Raw genomic sequence first — 20,842 nt, 5'->3', positions numbered from 1 at the left:
CCTCAAAGTTTCCCTGTTATTTGCTATGAAGCTTTGCAAACTCCTCCTACTCTATCTCCTCCTGGCAGCAGTTGGTATTGAGCCTTGCCTGCCACTGGAAGCCAGAGGTGGAACTGCTGCAGAATCCAAAACCTCTTGGGGAAAAAATAATTTTATCATTGTGCAAGTTTGTTATTTTAGTCTTGGTAATAAGTCTGAATGTTCAAGTATATCCTGACCAGCCAGAAGGCTGGGTGTACGTCTGGAAGTGGAATAAAGAGCTGGTTAAGCAGAAGTGGAAAGGACTTTAAGTGTACACACAGCTGTGAGATCTGCAGCTGGAGACATCTAAATTATGTGAATAAAGTCAGCTCTGGACAAAGAGGAGCACAGAGAGACTGTATTGGACAATATAGTAAACAGTAAATCTGTTGGAGATACAGCTGCAATTAAATCTGAAATCTAAAATGAAATATGTTAAATGGTTTATAATTTTGTATTTTCAGAACAGTGTCCCCAGTATGCCAGCACAGTTTTTTGCTCCTGGATTAGTCAACCATCCTAACAGTTGTAGTAGCAAGTATGGTTTCAAAGGGGTGAGCAAGAAAGAAAGGAGTGGAGTCCTTTTCCCTAGGGACCACTTTAACATCATACATATGGAATAAATATATATTATGGGTTAGCTTTTGGACTGCAGTCCAAATCTGCAAAATTGCTTGTAACAGAATATGTAGACCCAATGAAAACTGTTCTGTCTAAAGTGAAAAGGTGTCAAAAGGAAGTCTTGCTACTCTTAACTCAAGTTGGCCTACATGGTGCTAAGAAGGCTCATCATTATTGTTAAGGTACTAGATAACTTAACTTTTATTAGTGATGGTTGCATTTTTGATATGTTCTAAGGTTAATTATTCAATGAAACTTATGAAATTATTCAATGAAACAATGAAATTGTTCAATGTTAATTATTCAGTGGAACTTTCTCTAGCAGAGAGAAAAGACAAAAAGATTGCCAAAAGCACTACACAAAAGTACATGCTTCCTCTTTTTGAAGAAATTTTGGGATGCATGTGTGTGGGGGGGAAAGGGGACAGTCAGGCCTTGCTGTGGTGAGACAGTGAACTGCCCCAGAGCCCCTTAGAGCCTGTATCCCAGCCTGGCAGAGCTGCCAGTGCTCCATTCTCCCCTAACCCTGAGCAGCCAAATGACCACAAGTCCCACCTGGGGCAAGGGCCCATGAAGGCCAAGGGATATTTAGGGCCAAACACGAGGTCATCACCTTGTCTGGACCCACTTCTTGGAGTTTTTGTCTGAACACAGCTGCACTCCGGTAGCTGATAGCTGTGCATGTGCTTTTCTATATATTTTCTGTCTTTCTTTTTCTTGTAATTCTCTCTGTTCTTTAATGAATATATGCCCTGGCCAAGAGGTCGGAATGGCTATGGATTAATATGTTCCGTGTTACTTGTACAGTTGAGTGTTGAGTCATGCAAAAGAGCGTTGAGTTAATTCAAAGCTTATGGTTTTCTGTGAATAGTTTGATTGATTATCTTTGGGAGTGCACTGGCATTCATTTTTGTGGAAGAATAATTTCTGCTCCTGAATTCTACTAAACAAAAGGATTAAAAAGGCCACACGTGCAACATACGCGATGTGTTCTCACGTGAATGAGTAATTCTGGTCTGAGAATAATGCGCTTCTTGTTAGATCATGTAATTCAGTTCTTTTTTTATCTGTATCGTTAACAGACCATGAATGAGTTTGAATACCTTAAGCTACTGGGAAAAGGCACTTTTGGAAAGGTCATTTTAGTTAAAGAAAAAGCGACTGGACGGTATTACGCTATGAAAATTCTGAAGAAGGAAGTTATTGTAGCAAAGGTGAGTGGATGGGAAACTTAAGGTTGTGGTTCACCCTTGCTACAGTCTTTGACAAAATCATGGGAAGGATTCTCAGAGTAGTTGTATATGATTGCTCTGTTAGTGTTTGAAATGGACCCCTGATCTGGGGAGTCACTTTGCTGATTTCCTTCTGCTTGTGTTTCAGGATGAAGTAGCGCACACGCTGACAGAAAACCGGGTTTTACAGAACTCTCGGCACCCATTCCTAACAGTAAGCATTTCTGCCTCTACACAGTGTAACTTGACATCACCACCACCAAGGCTTTCCTTATTTTTTGTTGCTTCCAAAATGCATCTGAGATCTGTATTTACAGAGTGGCTGTGTAGTTTTGTACCCTTCCATTTTAGGGATGCACAAATACTTTTTCAAGTTTTCTGATTCTTGCAGGGGAGGTCCCCTCAGCACCTCTTGAAGACGTGTTTCAGGGTGTGGTTTGACATTAGGGTTCTCCCATTTAATGACTTGCTGTCTCTGAGAGAAGTATCTGCTTTCCTCACCCTTCAAATGTTTGGTCTCCTCATTGTAGCGGAGATCAGGGTGACTCTGATCTTGTGACAAACAAATTCAGGAAGATACACGAGGGAGAAAAATATTTGATTTTTTTCCTTTGTTGTTTTTTTAAGCTCCCAGAAACAGCTCACTGTGGAACCAGAGCACTGGTAATGCCAGCCAAAGGATAGTGGTGGGAGCATGAGGAATGAGGGAAGAGCAGGACTGTGCTTTATCTGCTGCTTTCCTTTTGAATTGTGAAGTCAATCCATACTCTCATTTTATACCTCCAGTGCCAGCAGTCTCTCTGGGCTGAGTTCAGATATCCAAGCTCTATATCAAGATTTTGTTTCTAATATTTATTACAAGTTGTCTCAGAATTGTTTACAACTGCTTAAAGCCTCTGAGAGACTGTGTAGTGTCCTGGTTGTTTCATTTGGCCAGGTACAAGGGCTTAGCTGGAACTCAGACCTTTTAAGCATGACCTCTGGAGGTAAATATTGCCTGTATTAAGTTAAGTCAATAATGCTGACATGTCTAAAACCTGGTCCTGTCTAAAACCTGGTCCTTCATTTTTCTGGAAAAAATATGATTGATTTAAAAGTGTCACCCTTTGTAATGAAGACAGCAGTATCATATGCAGTATTTTTTTTTAATGCTTTTATAAACCCAGATATCCAGAACAAAGGCTGTCTTGAGATGTTAGTTACAAGACTGGCTTTAGCTTGGGCACTAGGAAAAGATTCTTACCCAGAGAGTAGTGGGGCTCTGGAATAGGCTCCCCAGGGAAGTGGTTGCAGCACCAGCCTGACAGAGTTCAAGAAGCATTTGGGCAGCACTCTGAGGCCCATGGTGGCATTCTTGGGATGGTCTTGTGCAGGGCCAGAAGTTGGACTTGATGATCCTTGTGGGTCCCTTCCAGCTCAGCATATTCTTTGATGAAAAATCTTAATACTGTGGCGAACAAGTTGATGTTACTCTTGCCACAGGAATACATGTGACAAGACTATGCACAGGCACCTTGTGACTGACTCTCCATCACAGCCCCCATCTGGTCTGGTTTTTTGTGAATTGCTCACAAATTGGTGTTGCCAGTTGGTTGTCCAGTCCCCTGGCAGGCTGTCAGCAGGGAGCAGGGCAGAAGCCAGGGGGCTGGTGTGTGAAAATACTTGTGTGTTTTGTATAAGAGGCCTTGTAGCCAATGTGGTGAAACATTGTGTTCCAGGGTTTGGCTGTGGCCTCTTACCTGGCAGTTGAACCTGTGGCTAGAGGAGGAAACTTCACAGTCACTGTCAGTACACCTTGAGTCCCTGTTAATGGGCCAGGACTTTGTTTCACAGCATTTTAGGTGATAATAGCTTCTGCAAGGAATTTGTTTAATGTTTTATTAAAATTATTTAATTAAATAAGTTGGCAGTGAATCAGTCCTCAGCTGCAACAGGAAAATACAAGTATTATATAAGATTTAAGGACAAAAACATCACTAAAATAGAAAATTTCATCTCTGCTTCTAAAAATCTATTAAAAATGCTTTTGTAACTGTCACTATGATCTGTCTTCTAAGTTTTGGTTTAAATCTGTTTCAGGCTTTAAAGTATTCTTTTCAGACACATGATCGCTTGTGTTTTGTTATGGAGTATGCTAATGGAGGGGAGGTAAGGGAAATACAATCATGTTTAATACTTTAGGATTTTCCTGTTCTACTGCTAATTTTGCTTGACATTATTTAGCTAAGGTCCATTTTTGCAATTGTAATTAATCCAGGTTGTCCCAATTAAACAGAGCTGTTCACAGATTTAACTAACATGAAGAAGTAAGACTCTTAATTCTTTCAACTCCGTTTTTAGAATACAGAGGTTTTGGGCATAGTTTCATATTTTACATGACAGCAGTATATTGTGATCTGACATTTAGAAGTTCAAGAAGGCAAGGTTGCTTTCTAGTTGCTCTAGTTGCCAGACAAGTTTTAACACTTAAATTAATACTGTGAGCATATTTGGAGGGAGAACTAGAAACTGCAAACTACTATTAGAGTCAGGAAGGAAAAGTTGAAATATTAACATTTCTCTAAATCATGCATTAGGCTGTAGTTTTAATAATTGTAATTGTAGTTCAGTCAGAAATAGTTTCATAATTTTCTGAACCTGTAAGACTGGTTATCAGTATGCATCTGTGAATATGAGACATAATTATCTAATAATTTAATTTATGATGCTTTTTAACACATTTGGGAACACAGCTGGGTGAAGGTGGGAAGGGGTTTTCTCTTAGGTAATAGCACCTTCTGAACAGGATGGCTTGTGAACTGCAAGACGTAGTTCAGAGGCATTGGAAGTTAACAAATTATTGTTCTTGTAGTTGTTTTTCCATCTATCAAGAGAGCGTGTCTTCTCTGAAGACCGAGCTCGGTTTTATGGGGCTGAGATTGTTTCAGCGCTGGATTACCTGCATTCAGAGAAGAATGTGGTTTATAGAGATTTGAAGGTATGTAGAAAAATAGCTGTCAGGCTTTTGGGGTTTGGCTTTTTGTTTGTTGTTAAAAAAAGCAAATGATCCTGAACTATTAAGAAATCCTTTCCTGACTGAACTTTATCCAAACTGTTGTTGCAGCTGTTGGGCTAGACTTTACAGGATGTCTAAACCCTTTGATAGTCCAAGAAGCTGTAAAAGGCATTTATTGTGACTCTGGCAGCATTTCAGTGAACGTGAAGGGTTACTGGGCTGCAGGGGTTTCATTTTCACTTGTCTGCTTGTGTTCTGGGAGAAACTTTGCTGGTGCTTCTGCACGGTGGAACATTATTCTGGTCTTAACAGAGGGATGGAAATCAACTCTGCATGGATGTTGTGCTTCCTAGCAGTGTGCTCACATCATCTTCATAGTAGCAGCTTGCTGTTAGAAAACTCCCTAAGCTTCAAGTTATTAATTTATTTGGGGAGCACAGAAAGGGAAGAGAAACCCCACCCAAACAAGGTATCTCAGGGCAAACAAACTTGAGAAATTCTTGAGGAAAATGCAACAATAGCATTCTTTCTTCCTGAGAAGAGTTTTCAAGACAGGATGAAGGGATCCTGGTGGTTTATTTAGCGGCAGTCTGGAATGAGGCATGCTCTGTAATGTTTTCAGACTATGTCAGAGTGATTTTGGGATCCCTGCTGGGATTTTCTCTCTCATATCACAGTGATTCCCCTGTAACACACTTTATTGATACACTAACAAAAATGTCCTAAAACCTGGGTGACTTTCTCAAAAATTAGGGGCTCAGGGTGGGATGAATACCATGTGCTGAGTAAGTGTATAGAAGGGATCTCACTTAAAGGGTCTCTTTGGAAGTGGTTCCTTAATCTTAATGCATACGATTTCTGGTTTATTTACTTTATGATATTACTGATTGATTTCTATTATATAAGCTATTTCTGATTATTTCATGAAATCAAGAGTAAGAGCAGGGATGAAGTTGTGTAAGGGGGAATACATAATATACTTTCTAAAGAACTGGTGTTCTATTGGTGATGGTGTTGTAGAAGCATAAATACAATGTTCATGTTCAGCGTTCTTTCTGTATTTATGGTTGGTTACCCCAAGACTACAAATTAGTTACTTAATGTTCCCTAAAGAATTGAGGAAAATGTTGCAAGTGTGTATTTACATTTTACATGCTCTGGCAGTTGCTGTGGCTCTGACCCCAGTGAGGATGAGGTTCAAAACTGTTCTGCAAAATTCATGTCTTTGATTATCCTGCTCAGAGCCAGTGTATGTTACAGTTAATTGTGTCTTTTAATTTGGCTTTTCTTCCCAGTTGGAAAATCTTATGCTGGATAAAGATGGACACATAAAAATAACAGACTTTGGACTTTGTAAAGAAGGCATCAAGGATGGAGCAACAATGAAGACTTTCTGTGGCACTCCAGAGTATCTTGCACCAGAGGTATGTTTATGTTGGCTGTTGTGTTAAATTGCCTTCTTACGTGCTTCCCATGGTAGCAGTAGGAGTACAGAATAATTCCTGTGCCATGATGTGCTCATGCACTAACTGCTGTTATATAATTACACATCCTGAGACTCCTTTATTCATCATGATCTGGAACACATCTTTAGCATAATGATACGTGATAATTTTTTGGCAGGGTACTTTCTTCCACTTGACAGAATATATACATTTTACTGGAGCAGTGCTTGTTTCTTGTATCAGCTGGATAATTAAAAAAAACAAACCTTTTTTAATCACTTAAAGTATTCAATGATAGTTGATTTTTTTCAGCTTGTTATGTGTTATCCTATTTGAAAGGTATCAATAGGACTTCATTTAAGAACCAAAAGTATTGTCCAATTCTTTTACTATTTGAAGACTGTAAAAGGTGACATGCTTTCAGAAACAGGACAGACCAAGCTTATTATTTAGCATGGCATGCATTAAAAATGCTGACTGTTTTATGACTATAAAAGCACAAGATGTTTCTCAGTGTTGATTTGAGCACTCCAGTTTTGGAGGAAGTAACTCCAGGCAGGGATCTTAGTTCCCAAATAGTATGTTTAGGGGAATTTTTTTTGTGCAAAATTTTTCTTTTTCCCTTTGTGAGTGCAAAATGCGAATGTGCGTTTGCAGGTTTGTTCCCTGGAAACACTGTGAGTTGTGCAACAGAAGTGATGTTACAGCTGGGAGTGAGTTAGAGGCAGATGAGAAGTGGAGTCAGGTTGTAGGGGATGCATGTTCACTTGGTGCTCCACAGGCAGGCCCTGGTTGCTCTGCCCACACTCCGAGCTGAGTGGAAGCAAACTCCTGGACTCCAGGGCATGGAGCCTGAGCCAGTGTGGTGTGCCTTGCACAAGGGCTGCTTCCCTTGTAGTGGGGCTTGCTTCCCATGGCATTTACACATTTCCATCAGCTCATAGCTCAAGCAGAAGCAGGCCTTGGGCTGCTGGTAGGTTATAGATTGTTGGCACAGCTTTCCTTTGAGTTGGGAGACTTGAGTATTGCAAACCTGCCTTGAATTGAACTGTGCAAAAGTAACAAAGGATGGGAAACCAGTGTGGAGGAGGAATATTTCTGCTGGGAGCTGATGTCTTTGCTGATCAGCGCTTTTGTGCTCCCTGCTTTCATAGTGGTGACAGCATGCTCTTGGGTTTTGTTTGGTTTTTGTTTGGTTGTTTTTTTTTAAACTCCCAGCTGCTTTCAAGGGCCTCCAGTCCTTTGTAATAATGAAGAACATGGGCACCTGTCGAAGTAGCTTGCAGCAAAGAGGCGGAGCCCGTCTCATGATGCCTGCCAGCTTTTCCATGGATCACCAGAAGTCTTCAGTGAATCTAAATGGGGGTCCATGCACCACAATTTGAGATTTACTGATGCAGAGAGTAATTAGCAGTATGCTGGAGTGTTTATTATTCATAAACATGGCTTTTATTTTAGCTTCTCTCTTAAAATCAATTGCTGAACTTCAGTTTCTCATCAAGGATTTTATGAGGACACTGAAAATATTTATTGTTTTGGTTTTTCCTAACTTGGAATGTGGGGATTCCCTGGGCAGGCAGTTGGGCTGCTCTTTTTGTTCTGTTACTTGCTGTTATCTTTTTTTATTTTTATTTTTTAATATTTATGATGAGTTGGCTCATCCAGAAACCCTGAAGGACAAATCCTTTTGATTAACTTAGTGCTCTCCCTTACTTGCAAATCCCATCTGTGAGTTGGAGTGTTAAATTTTGGTTGTCATCTGGCTGATAGCATAAAAAAAATCTGGAAATTGTGTGCAAGTGATCTTCCATGGGTTTAAGGTCATACATCCTTAGAAGCAGGGGTGTCGATGCTCCTGTCTGCTCCTGTTTGTAACTCGAGTCCAGCACACAGTGTGTCTGTACAGTTGTTGCATCGTTGTTTTTAGGTTCATACTGGAATCTCATGCATGGATGACAGTGACTGAACCATGTCAACTTTGATGTGTCAGATTCATCAATGGCTGTGATGTTTACAGCTGTTCTGCCTTCTCTTTCGAATTCCATCTCACAACAGTCTAGAGCTGCTCCTTAGAAAGTGATGATCCCTTAATTTGAATGAAATGACCTTGTTCCTTTACTGCTCCCCCCGGCTATCCCGTGTGTTGCAATAAATCATGGATGGGTGCAATATCTATTTTTTTAAGGTGCAGTTTTGATACTCATACCATTGCTCCCTTCTGTGCAGTCACTAATATGATGATATGCTCATTGTACTAAATAACTTTGAAGAAATAAGCATTTTATTTTCTGTTTTAAATCAATGGAGGTGGAGGAGATCGTTGTAGTTAGTAATCTATCTTGTAATACAGAGTACTAATGCACTTTTTCAAGTAGCATCTGAAGTGTTCACTGCATTTCAAAAGCACCTGTAACATTAACTACGTGCACAGCAGAGGCCTCTGTGGTTTTCTTTTTCTTTCAATCTTTCCTATTGCATCTCTTGCAGCGTTTTAAAAAATAAAAATACAGATCGGAGGCCGTGTGAGTGTTTTATTTTAGGTAAGCCAAGTGTAGGGGAGTGTGAACAGGAAGCGCTGGTTGAGCAGGGTGACTCAGAGCGGGAACTGCATTGTCACACAACCTCGGTGAGCCCAGGGCTGCGGAGCCTCGGGAAGGACGAAGGACGGGCCGGCCCCTGGAATGCCGGCCGGCCGGCAGCTGTGCCGGCCGAGTGCATGGAGGGGGCAGCTGCACAGCCAGCTGTCGTTTGGTGTGAATCATACACGGCCGGGGATGCTGTAAATAGACCGACGTGGGGTAATCTGATACCTGGCAGCCCTTTGATTTTTACTGCATGCCCTCTCCCTCGTTCAGATAATTAAGGGGAATAATTAGTGAATAAAGAGAGGTAGAGTGCAAACAGTTGTGCTTCAGTTCTTCTGTTTTATGTGCAAAACCTTTGTATCAAGATTTGTAAGAGGTTAAGATCTTGCTTTTGTTAAACTTGCGCTGACTTTGGCTCTTTCACCTTTTTAATTGTGAGTGTTAAGTATTCTGAATCGCAGGAATAGAAGGCTCACACACGGACACTGTGCAACAAGAAAACAAGATGATGGTGCAGATGTGGTTTGTGCTCCTAGCAAGAGTAAGCAGCTCAGTGCAGGCCCGCGCAAGGAGTAAAGATGATAACTAAAACCTGAGGACAGGGTCTGGAACATGAGATGTTGGTGTCAGCTGCAGACAACTGCACAGGAGACACAAAGTCTAGAGAAGTCCTTGTAACATCCACTGCACAAGCCACAAAACTCTTCCTGCTCCCTTCAACAACCCACTGTGCAGAAGATCTGAAGTGCACTGTGGCAGGGCTTCTCTGGAGCAAGCAGGAGAGGTGGAGAGCGCTGCTGGGCTCCTTTTGCTGTGAGACCTGGCAGAAATCAACCCCACTGACTGTTCCTGTGTTTGCAGCCCTCCAAGCAGAGGCAGGAGTGCCTTTGGAGCAGGGCAGTGGGTTGGAGGAGAAACATTTCCGGACAATTTGGCTGCTGTTTTAGAGCCTTGGAGCCTGTCAAATGTTAGGAGTAGTGTTTTGGCTCTTAGTGTTTAATGTAGATTAGTCATTGAGTACTTGTGGGTGGTCTTTTAAGATGTGCAGAGCCACCCCTCTGGGATGCAGGTTGATAAGATGATGATGGATATGTTTGGCTTTTTGCATGTGAAGGAACAGGTTGATGACCTTTTCTCTCTGTACTGGCTCCTTGGTGGGTTGGGGTTTTTCTAAAAACTTGGATCCCATTTGGAAGGGTTTGTGATAAATAAGTGAGAGTTTAACAGCTGGCTCTGTAATGTGAGATCAGTTCTTGGCCTTTGGACTTTGAAAGGTTGTGCTTATCATGACCATAATGTGAGGGAGGGTGGGAGAAGGAAGACAAGGAGGCTGCTGTAACAAATGTGCTGCCTCCTTTTCTCCCCTCCAGTCACCTAGGATGGTGAGCATGGATGGAACCAGTTCTTTTCACATGGTTCTTCTGCAAATACTCTGCTGGTAGATTTGGCTGTGTTGAGAAAGATGGACTTGCTGGGGTAAATTTTGCTTCTTGAGTTGTGTGTTGATGCCTGGTTTTGGAGTGTGTTCTAAAGATTGTTTTCCTTTTCCTTACATTCTGCAGGTTCTGGAGGATAACGACTACGGCCGTGCAGTGGACTGGTGGGGTTTAGGAGTTGTGATGTATGAAATGATGTGTGGCCGTCTCCCTTTCTACAATCAGGACCATGAAAAGCTTTTTGAACTCATTCTTATGGAGGAGATCAGATTTCCACGCACATTGTCACCTGAAGCAAAATCCCTCTTGTCAGGTTTGCTGAAGAAAGATCCTAAGCAAAGGTGAGGCTGTTGCTTAATAGTTGTTATTTTTTTAAGGTATTTGAGAGAAAATGGTCATTTAATTTTTAATCCATTCAAATCGATTATCCAACAAGATGCAGCAAGTGGATCTAGTCATTTGTTTTTAACTTTTTGTATAAGCTGACAGTGTAAATAGTGACATGAAGCAACTTTGGTGCTGAACTTCAGAGTATGGTGGCTGCCATTAAAGCAAAACTATAGCCTGGGAAAAAGCACGTTAACCCCACCTTGGGCCGTAATGAATCCATTAATGAATCACAGTGGCTGCTGTGAGTTGTAAGATGCTCTACACCAAATGCTTTTACCTTCTGTTGCAGTTGAGACTGCTGTCCCTTTCCTGAATTTTTGTCTAGATCTGTGCCAGTGATTTAGCATCCTATTTTGGACAGTAGGGGGTGGTGTTTGTACCATCTTCGTGGTGGAGTTTATACCATGCTGAATTGACTTTTCCTATTTCCTTCTTCTGTTTTTGTTTTTCTTTTGTTACCATATTTTTTAAAAAACCCCCTTGATTGAAAAAAACAAACCAAAACAAACAAAAAAAAAAAAAAACACAAACAAAACAAAAAGAGCCCCTAATAGCTAACAAACAGAAGATAGAACAAGATCCAAAAAGGATGTTGACCTTCACACATAGATAAATATCAGTTTAAAAATCTGCCATCTTGTCAACCCAGACATTTTTAAAACAAATAATATTGTGACTCCTTCCCTGATCTCCTGTCCTGAACTTTCCACTGTTAATGGGCCCCAAAGAGGAAACCTTTCATGTGAGGTGCAAGCAGAGAATTCCGGTTTGCTTTCTGGTTTGTTTAGTCTCCGTGCATGTGTGTGCACATAGCAGGAAAAGGGGGTTTGCCACTACCTGGATACTTGTAGCAAGGATTTCTGTCATCACTGTAGGCTATTTCCATCACTATTTTTTGATGGAAAGTCCAGCTGGGAGGTCTCGTAATGCAAATCCACAGTTTGTAATATTGGAGGATTCACCTTGGTGGTGCTGCGGGGAGCGGGGCACGGCTGCAGCCCGGAGCGTGGCCAGCCCCGTGCAAGGTGGCAACAGCTGCAGCCCCTCCTGAAGCCGGCGCCTGTGAGAGGACCTCCAGGAGGAGGCTCTGTAATTGATGAGCAGCCCCCAGGCTCTCTGCTCTTGGAGCCCGGCTGCAGCCCCTGCCAACAGCATTCCTGTCCAGTAAAGTGCTGGGTTAAATGCAATTGTGACCCTTTCATGGCTTATTCAGGTGGGGCCTTTCAATCACTGGGAACGCAAGCAGCATCTGCTGCAGTTTGTTCTTAAAGGAGCATCTCTGATGAACCAAAATGCAATTTGTTTACAAATAAAGAACACCCACTCATTTCTAATTACGAGATTTTCCCAATGCCAATAATTACTTCACAATATGCTCACTTTATACAGATAGCCACTTCTTCACATGTATCTTCTGCAGGCTTGGAAGCAGCACTGCCCTGATCTGGTGGACAGATGATTTTCATGCTGCTGATAGAAATAACTGTTGACTAGACAAGCTTGCACACATGCCTTACTGTAATTATGCCTAATTACACTGGTGCTTCCCAAGCTTTTTTGGATCACGGACTGTTCTTAAATACTGGTTTCTTCCCAGTCACTGGTTCCCATAGCTTCTAACTGAAGTTGTGGTTCAGCAAATCCCCTGTACTTTGTGACATTTCAGGCAGCATGGAGAACTGATCTGGAAGCACTAGAGGTAGAAGTCCTGCATCCTGCCCTTGTAGTGTTATATCCTTTTTTCTGGGTGGTCTGGGTGCTGGGGTGGGCGCCTGGCATACTTAGTAGTTGACTCACAGTGAGCTCATGGAGCCATATGGACAAAAAGACAGCCAGAGAGCTACTGAAATACATTCACTGAAAAATTATATAATATGTGATAGTCTGGTGCTTTGGGGAGCCACTGTGTATTTCAGCAGAAATCCCCTCTTCAAAAAGCCCACTGGTGGACAGAAGTTGGTATCACTGTAATGTTTGTGGCAGAAAGCATCGGAATTGGCAGCATAACTTTGGATGAACTTCAGAGGATCACATGGAGGAGGCAGCCAAAACCATGAGAAAAAGGAAACTGGGAGATGTTGTCACTTCCCCTAAAATTAAAAAAAAAACAACCAACCCCACAATACTGGTGCATATAATGAAGCTCAGTGCCAAGGATAGTTTAAGTTAAATATCAAGGAGCTAGGGAATGGTGATCTGTGTCAGTGAATTAAATCTGAAAAATGACCTGTGTTACCTGAGCTGGATTTAGAGAAGCAGTGTTAGCATTCTGTGTTCAGTAATACCAGTTCAGTCTCAAGCTCCCAGGCATATGGAGAAAACGTGAAGAACAATAAATCACATTCTGGTTTTAATCATGGTTATTTTCTAGATTTGGTCATATGAAATCCATTTTGTAATAGAAAAGGAATTTTGAAGTTTCTTGTGGGATTGATAGAAGTTTATTAATCTTGTAATGTGAGCCCTAATTTTCTTAAGAAGGAAAAAATCTATTCTGTAAATATTTCCTGTTAATGTGACCTGAAATTCCCCTTTGCTTCTTTGTGACATGAATCGAATGAAAGAGGATAATCTGAGCATTTTTTCATAGCTAAAACAACTTTTTTTTACGTTTTGTTGTTCTTCCTCTGGCTGTGGAACCTGCAGCCTGTGAAGGTGGGCATGGATCAGAGCGTGCCATGTAAATGGGCTAAATTTAGATGGGTGGGTAGGTTTGCAATCAGTACCTTGCAAGCTCTGAATCTTGGCAGGTTTTTAACTTGAGAGAACTTCAGGATGGTTTAATCTGAATTTTGATAGTGGGATTTCACTAGTGCCTTAGTCCCTGTCGTACTGAACATAAAACCTGCCAGGGTTGCTCAGCCTCTCTCAGATGGGATTTGTCACAGGCTGCTTCACCTGCCTCTGTGGGCCTCTTGGACCTTGCCATTCAGCAAGAGCGAGAGGAAGATGATGCAGAATTTCAAAAACACCTGTTCAAAGGTCTGATGACTTCACAGAGTTGTGGTTGTGGCTTTGGAGAGCTGAAGATGCTCCCTGGGACCTAGTGGTCAGTTCTTGCAGTCACATGGAGATCTGGTACTTCATTCTTCACTAGCCATGATGGTTCTTTCCATATCCACATGAAACGTCGGTCACAGATGTTCAGGAATGTCAGAGTCAATCAAGCCCTTACATGTATGAAAACCAAACTCCTTGGTTTTTTCCCTAGTGAGAGGAAGAGATTTGTATTTAAGCTGTGTGTCTGTCCCTCATGCTGCTCTGCTACAGGAAGGTCAGATGGCTCTTGAGCCCCTTGGCTCTCAGGCACAGGGAGGTCTGCAGCCCTCACAGCCACTGCAGGTGTCGGGAGAGTTATGGATGACACTTGTGGGAACTTCAGGGGCCTGGAGGTGGTCCCAGCTGGCTGGTGGCCAGTGGGAGGAGATAACCTTGAAGAGCTGGTCCTCTTGGACAGCACACTTGGATGCCTTATGGACACGAACAGTTTTGGAGCCACACATGACATGTGACTGGTGTTTGTTCCGAAATGTGTGTGCCTTGAGCAGGAAAGTGCTTCTGTCTCCAGACAGTTCCGGTGTCCTGTGTATCAGCTGAAGTGCAAAATGCTTAAGTCTTCATGTTTCACCACAGGTGCTTTGAGGCAGGCTGAGATTTAGCTGTTGTGTATGATAATTTTAGTCTAAATCTGTTCTAAGTTCTGTCCACAGCAATTTTGACAAATCAGTCTAAAACTTAAACAGTTCACCCACAGAGATCTAAATTGAAGCTGAGAAAAACATAAAATGCAAGTTTAAATAATTTTTTCTCCCAGCTTTCTAGAAACCACTACTTTAGAGACTTCACAAGCTTCAGCAACCGCAAACATGACTCCTCTTGATTAGTTGTGTTGTGAAGTGGGAGCTTTTTCAGTGCTTTTTCGACCTACCATGTTTGTGTCACATGCATGTGGTTAATGAAGAAGTGAGGGAGCTCAGCAAAGAGCTGGGAGTTAGCTGCATTAGGCTTTCCAAATGTTTTAATCTCTGAGGAGGAAAGCACCCAAAGACTCTGTGTACAGGGCTTTGGGAAGAATGTGGCCTTTTCCTTCCAAATCTAGAGTCTTCAGATCATGCTGTGCTCAAAGCCAGACAGAGCTTCACTGTGCTGATAGTGCCCATCACAGGAACCTGATGTGGATACAGCTCTCAAATCCTTCCTGTGGCTATTAGAAGCCTCTGAAAGTAAGGTCCATAGTAAAATAAGTTACTGATGTTCATCTTGACTGTATCAGAGAAGGAGAAATGGGAGTCTGTGCTTGGAGCTGGTGAACAATGACAGTGTTTGCTGGGCTGTTGTTCTTGAGCCTGGTGGGGGTGTTTGTGCCATTGTAGAGCCAGGTTTTGGGGACAGGGGTGATTCAGAGAAATCATGTGAAGACAGGGCTGGAAAACTGCAAGTATGCAGGTTTCTTTTCAAAGAGCTGGGAATGGACCTGGGAGCTGAGCACTGTTTACTTCTACATGGGCAAATAGAGACCCATTATTTTTCATGTGATCCACTAATTGCAATCTTATGTGTTTATAGACTATATACATATGTTGAAAAATACAGTACAGCAATTCTAAAAAAAATATTTCTACATTATATATCTGTGGAATGATGGTTGATTGCCCTCAGTTTATGGAGCACAGACATTCACCATTAAAAGCAATATACAGTTTCATAAAAATTTAAAATGTGAAAATAATTTCATTTTAATATTGATGTTGCACTTTATTAATAATTTTCACTTTTGGATTTAAGTAAAATAAGAAAGTCTCTCAAGTGTAGATAGAAATTGAATGAGTAACCACAGTTGTTTGGTTAGGGTTCGAGGGATGTTTTCTCTTCTTTAAATTGGTTTTTGGCCTCTGTACTCTCTATTATATTTCTTTGAATACTGTAAATTTCTGTAGCTTTTGCTTTTCAGGTCATATATATACTATTTTTGATTCTGTCTGAGGATTTAAATGTGCAGAATTTAACTTTATTATCCAGGAATCTCTTCACAGCTCATTTCTGCTATATTTTTCTTTATTGCATGTCTCTGTGAAAGACAAACCTCCTGCTCTTTACATTCGCACTGCTACTTAACCATGATTTTTGAGTTAGTTGCCAATTTAATTTTGTTCTCCTTGAGAGGGACCTTTCATAATAGTTCTGGAAAACAAAACTGTATTTTGGAATAAATCCATATCTAAAATACGAAGTTTCTGTTGTTTCGCCATTCAGTTTGATTGGATTTGTGTAATTTTTCAAAGGTAAGTAAAACATCTGGAGTCTTTCTTGGCATTTCCCTGAGTATGTGTTTGCCCTTCATGGAACACAGGCTCGTATTAGATAACATATTCTGCAAAGCATTTGTACATGGCTGCAGCCAGCCAGCCTTCCTGCCTGCTTCTGCAGAACACCATTCAGGTGCTTCTTAGCTCAGAGTCACTGCTGAACTCCCGTGCAGTCTGTTGGACTCCACATCCATCTATCTGTGGATGGAGGATTGACTCCCCCCTCCTCATCAGCCATCATCATTGTGGTGTGGAAGCAACAAGGACTCTGGTAGAGACTTGGCAAAGCGACTAGACCTGGGAGGAACCAGCCGAGAAATGATTACTCACAGAGTTTGTTTCTGTTCCCAGGCTGCCCTGGAGTTTGCCTCTGTTCCAGTCTGCTCGGCAGCGGTAGAAAATGCTGCCAGGCAGATGGGAGAACCCTCATCCAGCTTGGTTTGGCCCCTGGGGCTCTAGGGTGGACTTGGGTTGATCTTAGAGCTCACCTGGGGATGACAGAGTCACCCAGATACTGGAAGGCTGGGGGGCTGTTCCACTGCACATTTCCTAAAGGATGATAAGGTGGCTGTGGCACTGTGATGGAAGAGGGCAAGGAAGCAAGCACAGCCTCTGGACTGTCAGGCACCTCTGCTGCTGGGTGTCTCTGGTACAGCTGTGGCTTCTGCCAGTTTGCCTCCTCTGCAGATGGTGCTCAGGCATGGCTGAGGGGTCGAATGCATCAGGATCCATTCCCAGTCAGCACTGAGAACAAAGTGTTGCCGTATTTGACTTTTCCATGCTGAACTGTCATTCAGTGCTGTCCCAACAGCACTGTGCTTTCATGCTGCATTCCAGAGCATGCAGTCTGAAGCTGTAAAAATACCACTTCAATGGGTTTTAGCACAGCCTTCATCTTTTCTCTAATATTTTGAACCAAGCCCCTCCCCTCTATCCCCTGATAATCATGAAGTGAGGCATGGGGTTACCATACATGGCCCAGAGGACATTCAGGGCCAGATGTTGTGCAGCAATGGGTGAGGCCTGGCCAGGTCTTGGCTTCAGGCCCAGAGAACAGGCCTTGTCCCTGATGTCTGTAGCAGTATAACTCTGGCCTGGGTCTGGTAGAGGAATTGTTTCTCGCTCTTTAAATGGGCTCAGTATCTCAGTTTGCCAGTGGCACCAGGCATGGGAGAACAGGCAGATCCTAGAGATCAGCCTGGGTGAACATGGTAACACCTGAGCATTGTTTTAACCTTGTTACCTGAGTCTCCTGCTGATTACCCAATATCTGTTTTCTTTTCTCGATGCCTGCCTTTGCTTGCAGATGTGGTTCAGTCTTTTAGAGAACATTTTAACCTCCACAGCAAAATTTAAGCATCAGTTAGCTAAACACTGCAGCTAAACTGATTGCATCTATAAGCTGTGTGGACAGTTTTATTTTGGAATAAAAGTGCTTTATCTTGATATACCTCAAGTCAATAAAACACCCTTTGTGCTTTCCTGAAGCCAAAGAGGAGGAAAGATTTGCATATGCTGTGATATTATCACTGCAGTTGTCAACTGTTTTCTTTAATGGAAATTTGAATCAGGTTGCATAAATCAGTTTGCCTTAAAAAGCCTTGTCTCTCTTTCACTATAAATTCAGTTTTACTGCTGGCATCCCTGTGCTCTAGAAAACTCTAAGGAGTAGTTGCATGTTAATATAGAGAGAAGGATCTGTGGCTCAGACCTTTTACTTTACAGGATCTGCTGTGGTCCCCAGGACAGCATCTTTTCTGAAGGGCAAGTCTTTTGAATTGTGGTTATTATTTTTTTTCTTTGTCTAAGAGAGACATTTTTTCTAATTCTGTTTGTTAGCCTGTTTTTAAATCTTTTAGTGGAACTGTGTTGAAGCCTAAAATAAGCCTTGCACAAAACACCAAACACACAGTAAATGCTAGAACTGCTCCCAAATGCATTATATACACTCAAAATTTCTTCAGTACACTGCAGTAAAAATTGTATTAGAAAAAAATAACTGTACTCAAACATTTAATTACTTATTTTGCCTCCTACAGGTTAGGTGGTGGTCCTGATGATGCCAAGGAGATTATGCAGCACAAATTCTTTGCTGGCATAGTTTGGCAAGATGTATACGAGAAAAAGGTATTTATACAACTGTTCTCCCAAGGTGAACTGTAGCTGTGGATAAATCAAATGTTTCAAATTTTGTTGCTCTCTAAAGGTACACAGAAACCCTCCACAGAAAAGATTTGTAGTTGTTTTTAGCAACAACTTAAAATACTGTAATCAGATTACTTCTGGATTTTTATTTTGCAATGATAGGAGTATCTCTTAATGAGATACATGGTTTTATGGCTGAGAAAATAGGATGTAATCAAAATAGCTTCCAAATTTAGAGAGTATATAAGCTTTTAAAATGGCTTTTCCTTTGAACTCTTGCTGCCATTTCTTTCTGTTGACTGATGTGTCCATTGCAAGCCTAGAGATACTGCTGGCTCCTGAGCATCTGAAGCCAAATTTCCTAGAAGCAGTAGAAGATGGGCTCTTCTTTTCCATTGCATTTTTCCTTCCCTTTCAGTGTAATGTCAGCATTCAAGACAAGTCCAGACAAGTGTAGGCCCTTACATCAATCCAAGCCCAATAGTATTTTTTGTGTGTGGCAAAGGACTGCTATGAAGTGTCTGCATTTCATGGTATTTCTCATGGGTTTTCCTTGAGACCCACTGAATTTGTTGGCTTTTCAGTGGGAGCCACTGAAGTCAAAGAGCCCAGCCCTTCCTGTAAGAATGTGTTTCATCTTTTGTCTGTGCCTCACTGCCCCTTCCTTCTCAGAGCACATCCTCCAAGATGCCCTGCCTTGTGTTCTAAGTGTGGTGTGCTCTTGTCCTCTCATGTTCAATTCTTAACAGTCACATTTTCACAACACTCATGAAATGCAGCCAACTAAAACGTGGGTCTGCTGATTTAAGGCTCCCATCTACTGGTGCCACATGATTTCACACAATCTCAGCCTTTCCTGATTTCCCTCCTTCCCTCAGCAGTCCCTTGTGGTATCAGATCTCATTTGATCTCTAAATACAGTGTGGTTGTCCCTCCAGTTGGTGGGAGCAGGTAAGAAACTTCACAGAAACTGAGTTCCCACATTGTAGGGGGAGCGTTGTCCAGTGCCTGTATGCAGCCACAGAGAGGGCTCTGTTTCCTTCTCTTCTTTCACTTCCTCACAGATCTGCGAGGCTAAAGGAACTGAAAAATGATAAAACAAGGTTTTGTGCCTTGAAAGTGTGGATGAGATGTTAGACCTCAGCCCTTTCAGAGTATCCCTTGAGGGAGAACTGCATGCAGTCATGAGGACAGGAGAGAGTTCCATGGAGTTTATTCAGTATAATTTGAAAAGTAGATCTGAATTCGTATTCTAAACAGGAAGTTGTCTTCATTTTCACCCAGCTGACAAGCTGAATGCTTGAGGGTTTGCTGGTTTTATGCACTTTAAGCTAAAAAGCTGACAATGGGGCTCAAATGTTTTGAGTAAAGTTATTTGTCATTTGGTAGGAGTCCCAGTTCTCTGAACAGAAGAGAAATCACACAAACTGAAGACAATGTTTTATTTATCCATAGGACTGAGAAAGCCTTCATAAATTGTCCCACAGTGGTACTGATTCAGATTATTCTGAAAACTATCAGGAAATTCCAAATATTCCAATCTTTTAGAGAAAACTATGTGCTAATGTAGACTATTCCTGACCTTGACCTATCCAAGGAGTCTAGATTCTGGCTTTGCTCTTGCCCCATTAGTGTTTACATGTGAGGTAGGCACGCTGTGCAAATGGAGAGCCTGTGAGTAATTGCTGCCTACATTCTGGGTGGTCCAGAGAGGGTCCTCCAGCATTTACCTGAAGTGCAGTCCCATGGATTAAAGCGGAATTTTGTCAGCTGCCAAGAGGTGTTTGTGTGCTAAGCCTGTTTCCCCATCATCTCCAGTAATGCTGGATATGTGTATGAATATGGGCTTGGGTTATCCAGAACATGTGCTTTGTAATTAAGCTTTTTGGAAACATAGCTTTGCTTTAAATTATAAGGAGCTTTGAATAACTGGGGTTGTCCCCCAAATTTAAAAGTATTTATTAGGCTCACTTGGAAGAGTCTGCCTCTGGTGCAGAGAAAGGTGCGGCTTAATTTGCAGTATTTTGCCCACTCACAAGCAAATCATATGCAAAGAGATTTTAATCACATGGGGTTTTTTTCTGGCCCTTGTTCCCTCTTAAACCAGCATGAGGCTGTGGGTACCAATGCTGGTCTGCAGCCGTGGGAGGCTACAGGTGGCACCTCCCTGCCAGTTGAACTGCAGAGCTATTGCAGTGACAGCTTTTCAGTAAAGTGACATATTTGCTTGTTAAAGCCAGTGTTGGAGCTTTCTGCGGCTTCCCCTCTGTTTCCAGCTTAGCGCTCAGAATTTGACAGCTAGGGGGAAAAGATGTCTTGTGGGTGCATCATAATCTGTCTCAAATTGCTTTTAAGAGATACTAAAATAAAAAAGAAAATGATACAGGCAGCGCTGGCCCATTCCACATGTGTGCTTGGGCTTGCTGCTCCAAGTGGCTCCAACATGCTCAGTTCAGGTGTCTGCTGCAGTGCCCAAGTCCTAAATCACTCCGTGCTCTGCGCAGCAAGCAGAGCAACTGGGGGCACTGTGAGTGCCAAAACCACCATTAGCTTAAAAGGACAGATAGACACACATGCACAGCCTGTCAAAAACAAACCTACTTTGGGAAGTAGGCAGAAACTGCTACAAGGAGAGACAGAATGGAGTTACATGAGGAAGGATCTTC

The 20,842-nt window shown here is 42.0% G+C and overlaps 1 protein-coding gene across 1 annotated transcript in view; it reads left to right on the top strand.

Moving 5' to 3' along the window:
- Positions 1-20,842, top strand: part of AKT1 (AKT serine/threonine kinase 1) — a 71,718-nt gene that overhangs the window by 46,644 nt on the left and 4,232 nt on the right. Inside the window, exons 5-11 of the mRNA XM_062494780.1 lie at positions 1,725-1,856; positions 2,023-2,088; positions 3,954-4,022; positions 4,726-4,851; positions 6,165-6,293; positions 10,462-10,676; positions 18,071-18,158. Of these exons, the coding sequence (XP_062350764.1) occupies positions 1,725-1,856; positions 2,023-2,088; positions 3,954-4,022; positions 4,726-4,851; positions 6,165-6,293; positions 10,462-10,676; positions 18,071-18,158 (825 nt within the window). The remainder of the gene's footprint in view (positions 1-1,724; positions 1,857-2,022; positions 2,089-3,953; positions 4,023-4,725; positions 4,852-6,164; positions 6,294-10,461; positions 10,677-18,070; positions 18,159-20,842) is intronic.

This window comes from Cinclus cinclus, chromosome 6, assembly GCF_963662255.1.
Source record: "Cinclus cinclus chromosome 6, bCinCin1.1, whole genome shotgun sequence".
NCBI lineage: Eukaryota > Metazoa > Chordata > Aves > Passeriformes > Cinclidae > Cinclus > Cinclus cinclus.
Note: the sequence above shows the minus strand (reverse complement) of the source record. Positions and strands in the feature narration are given on the sequence as shown.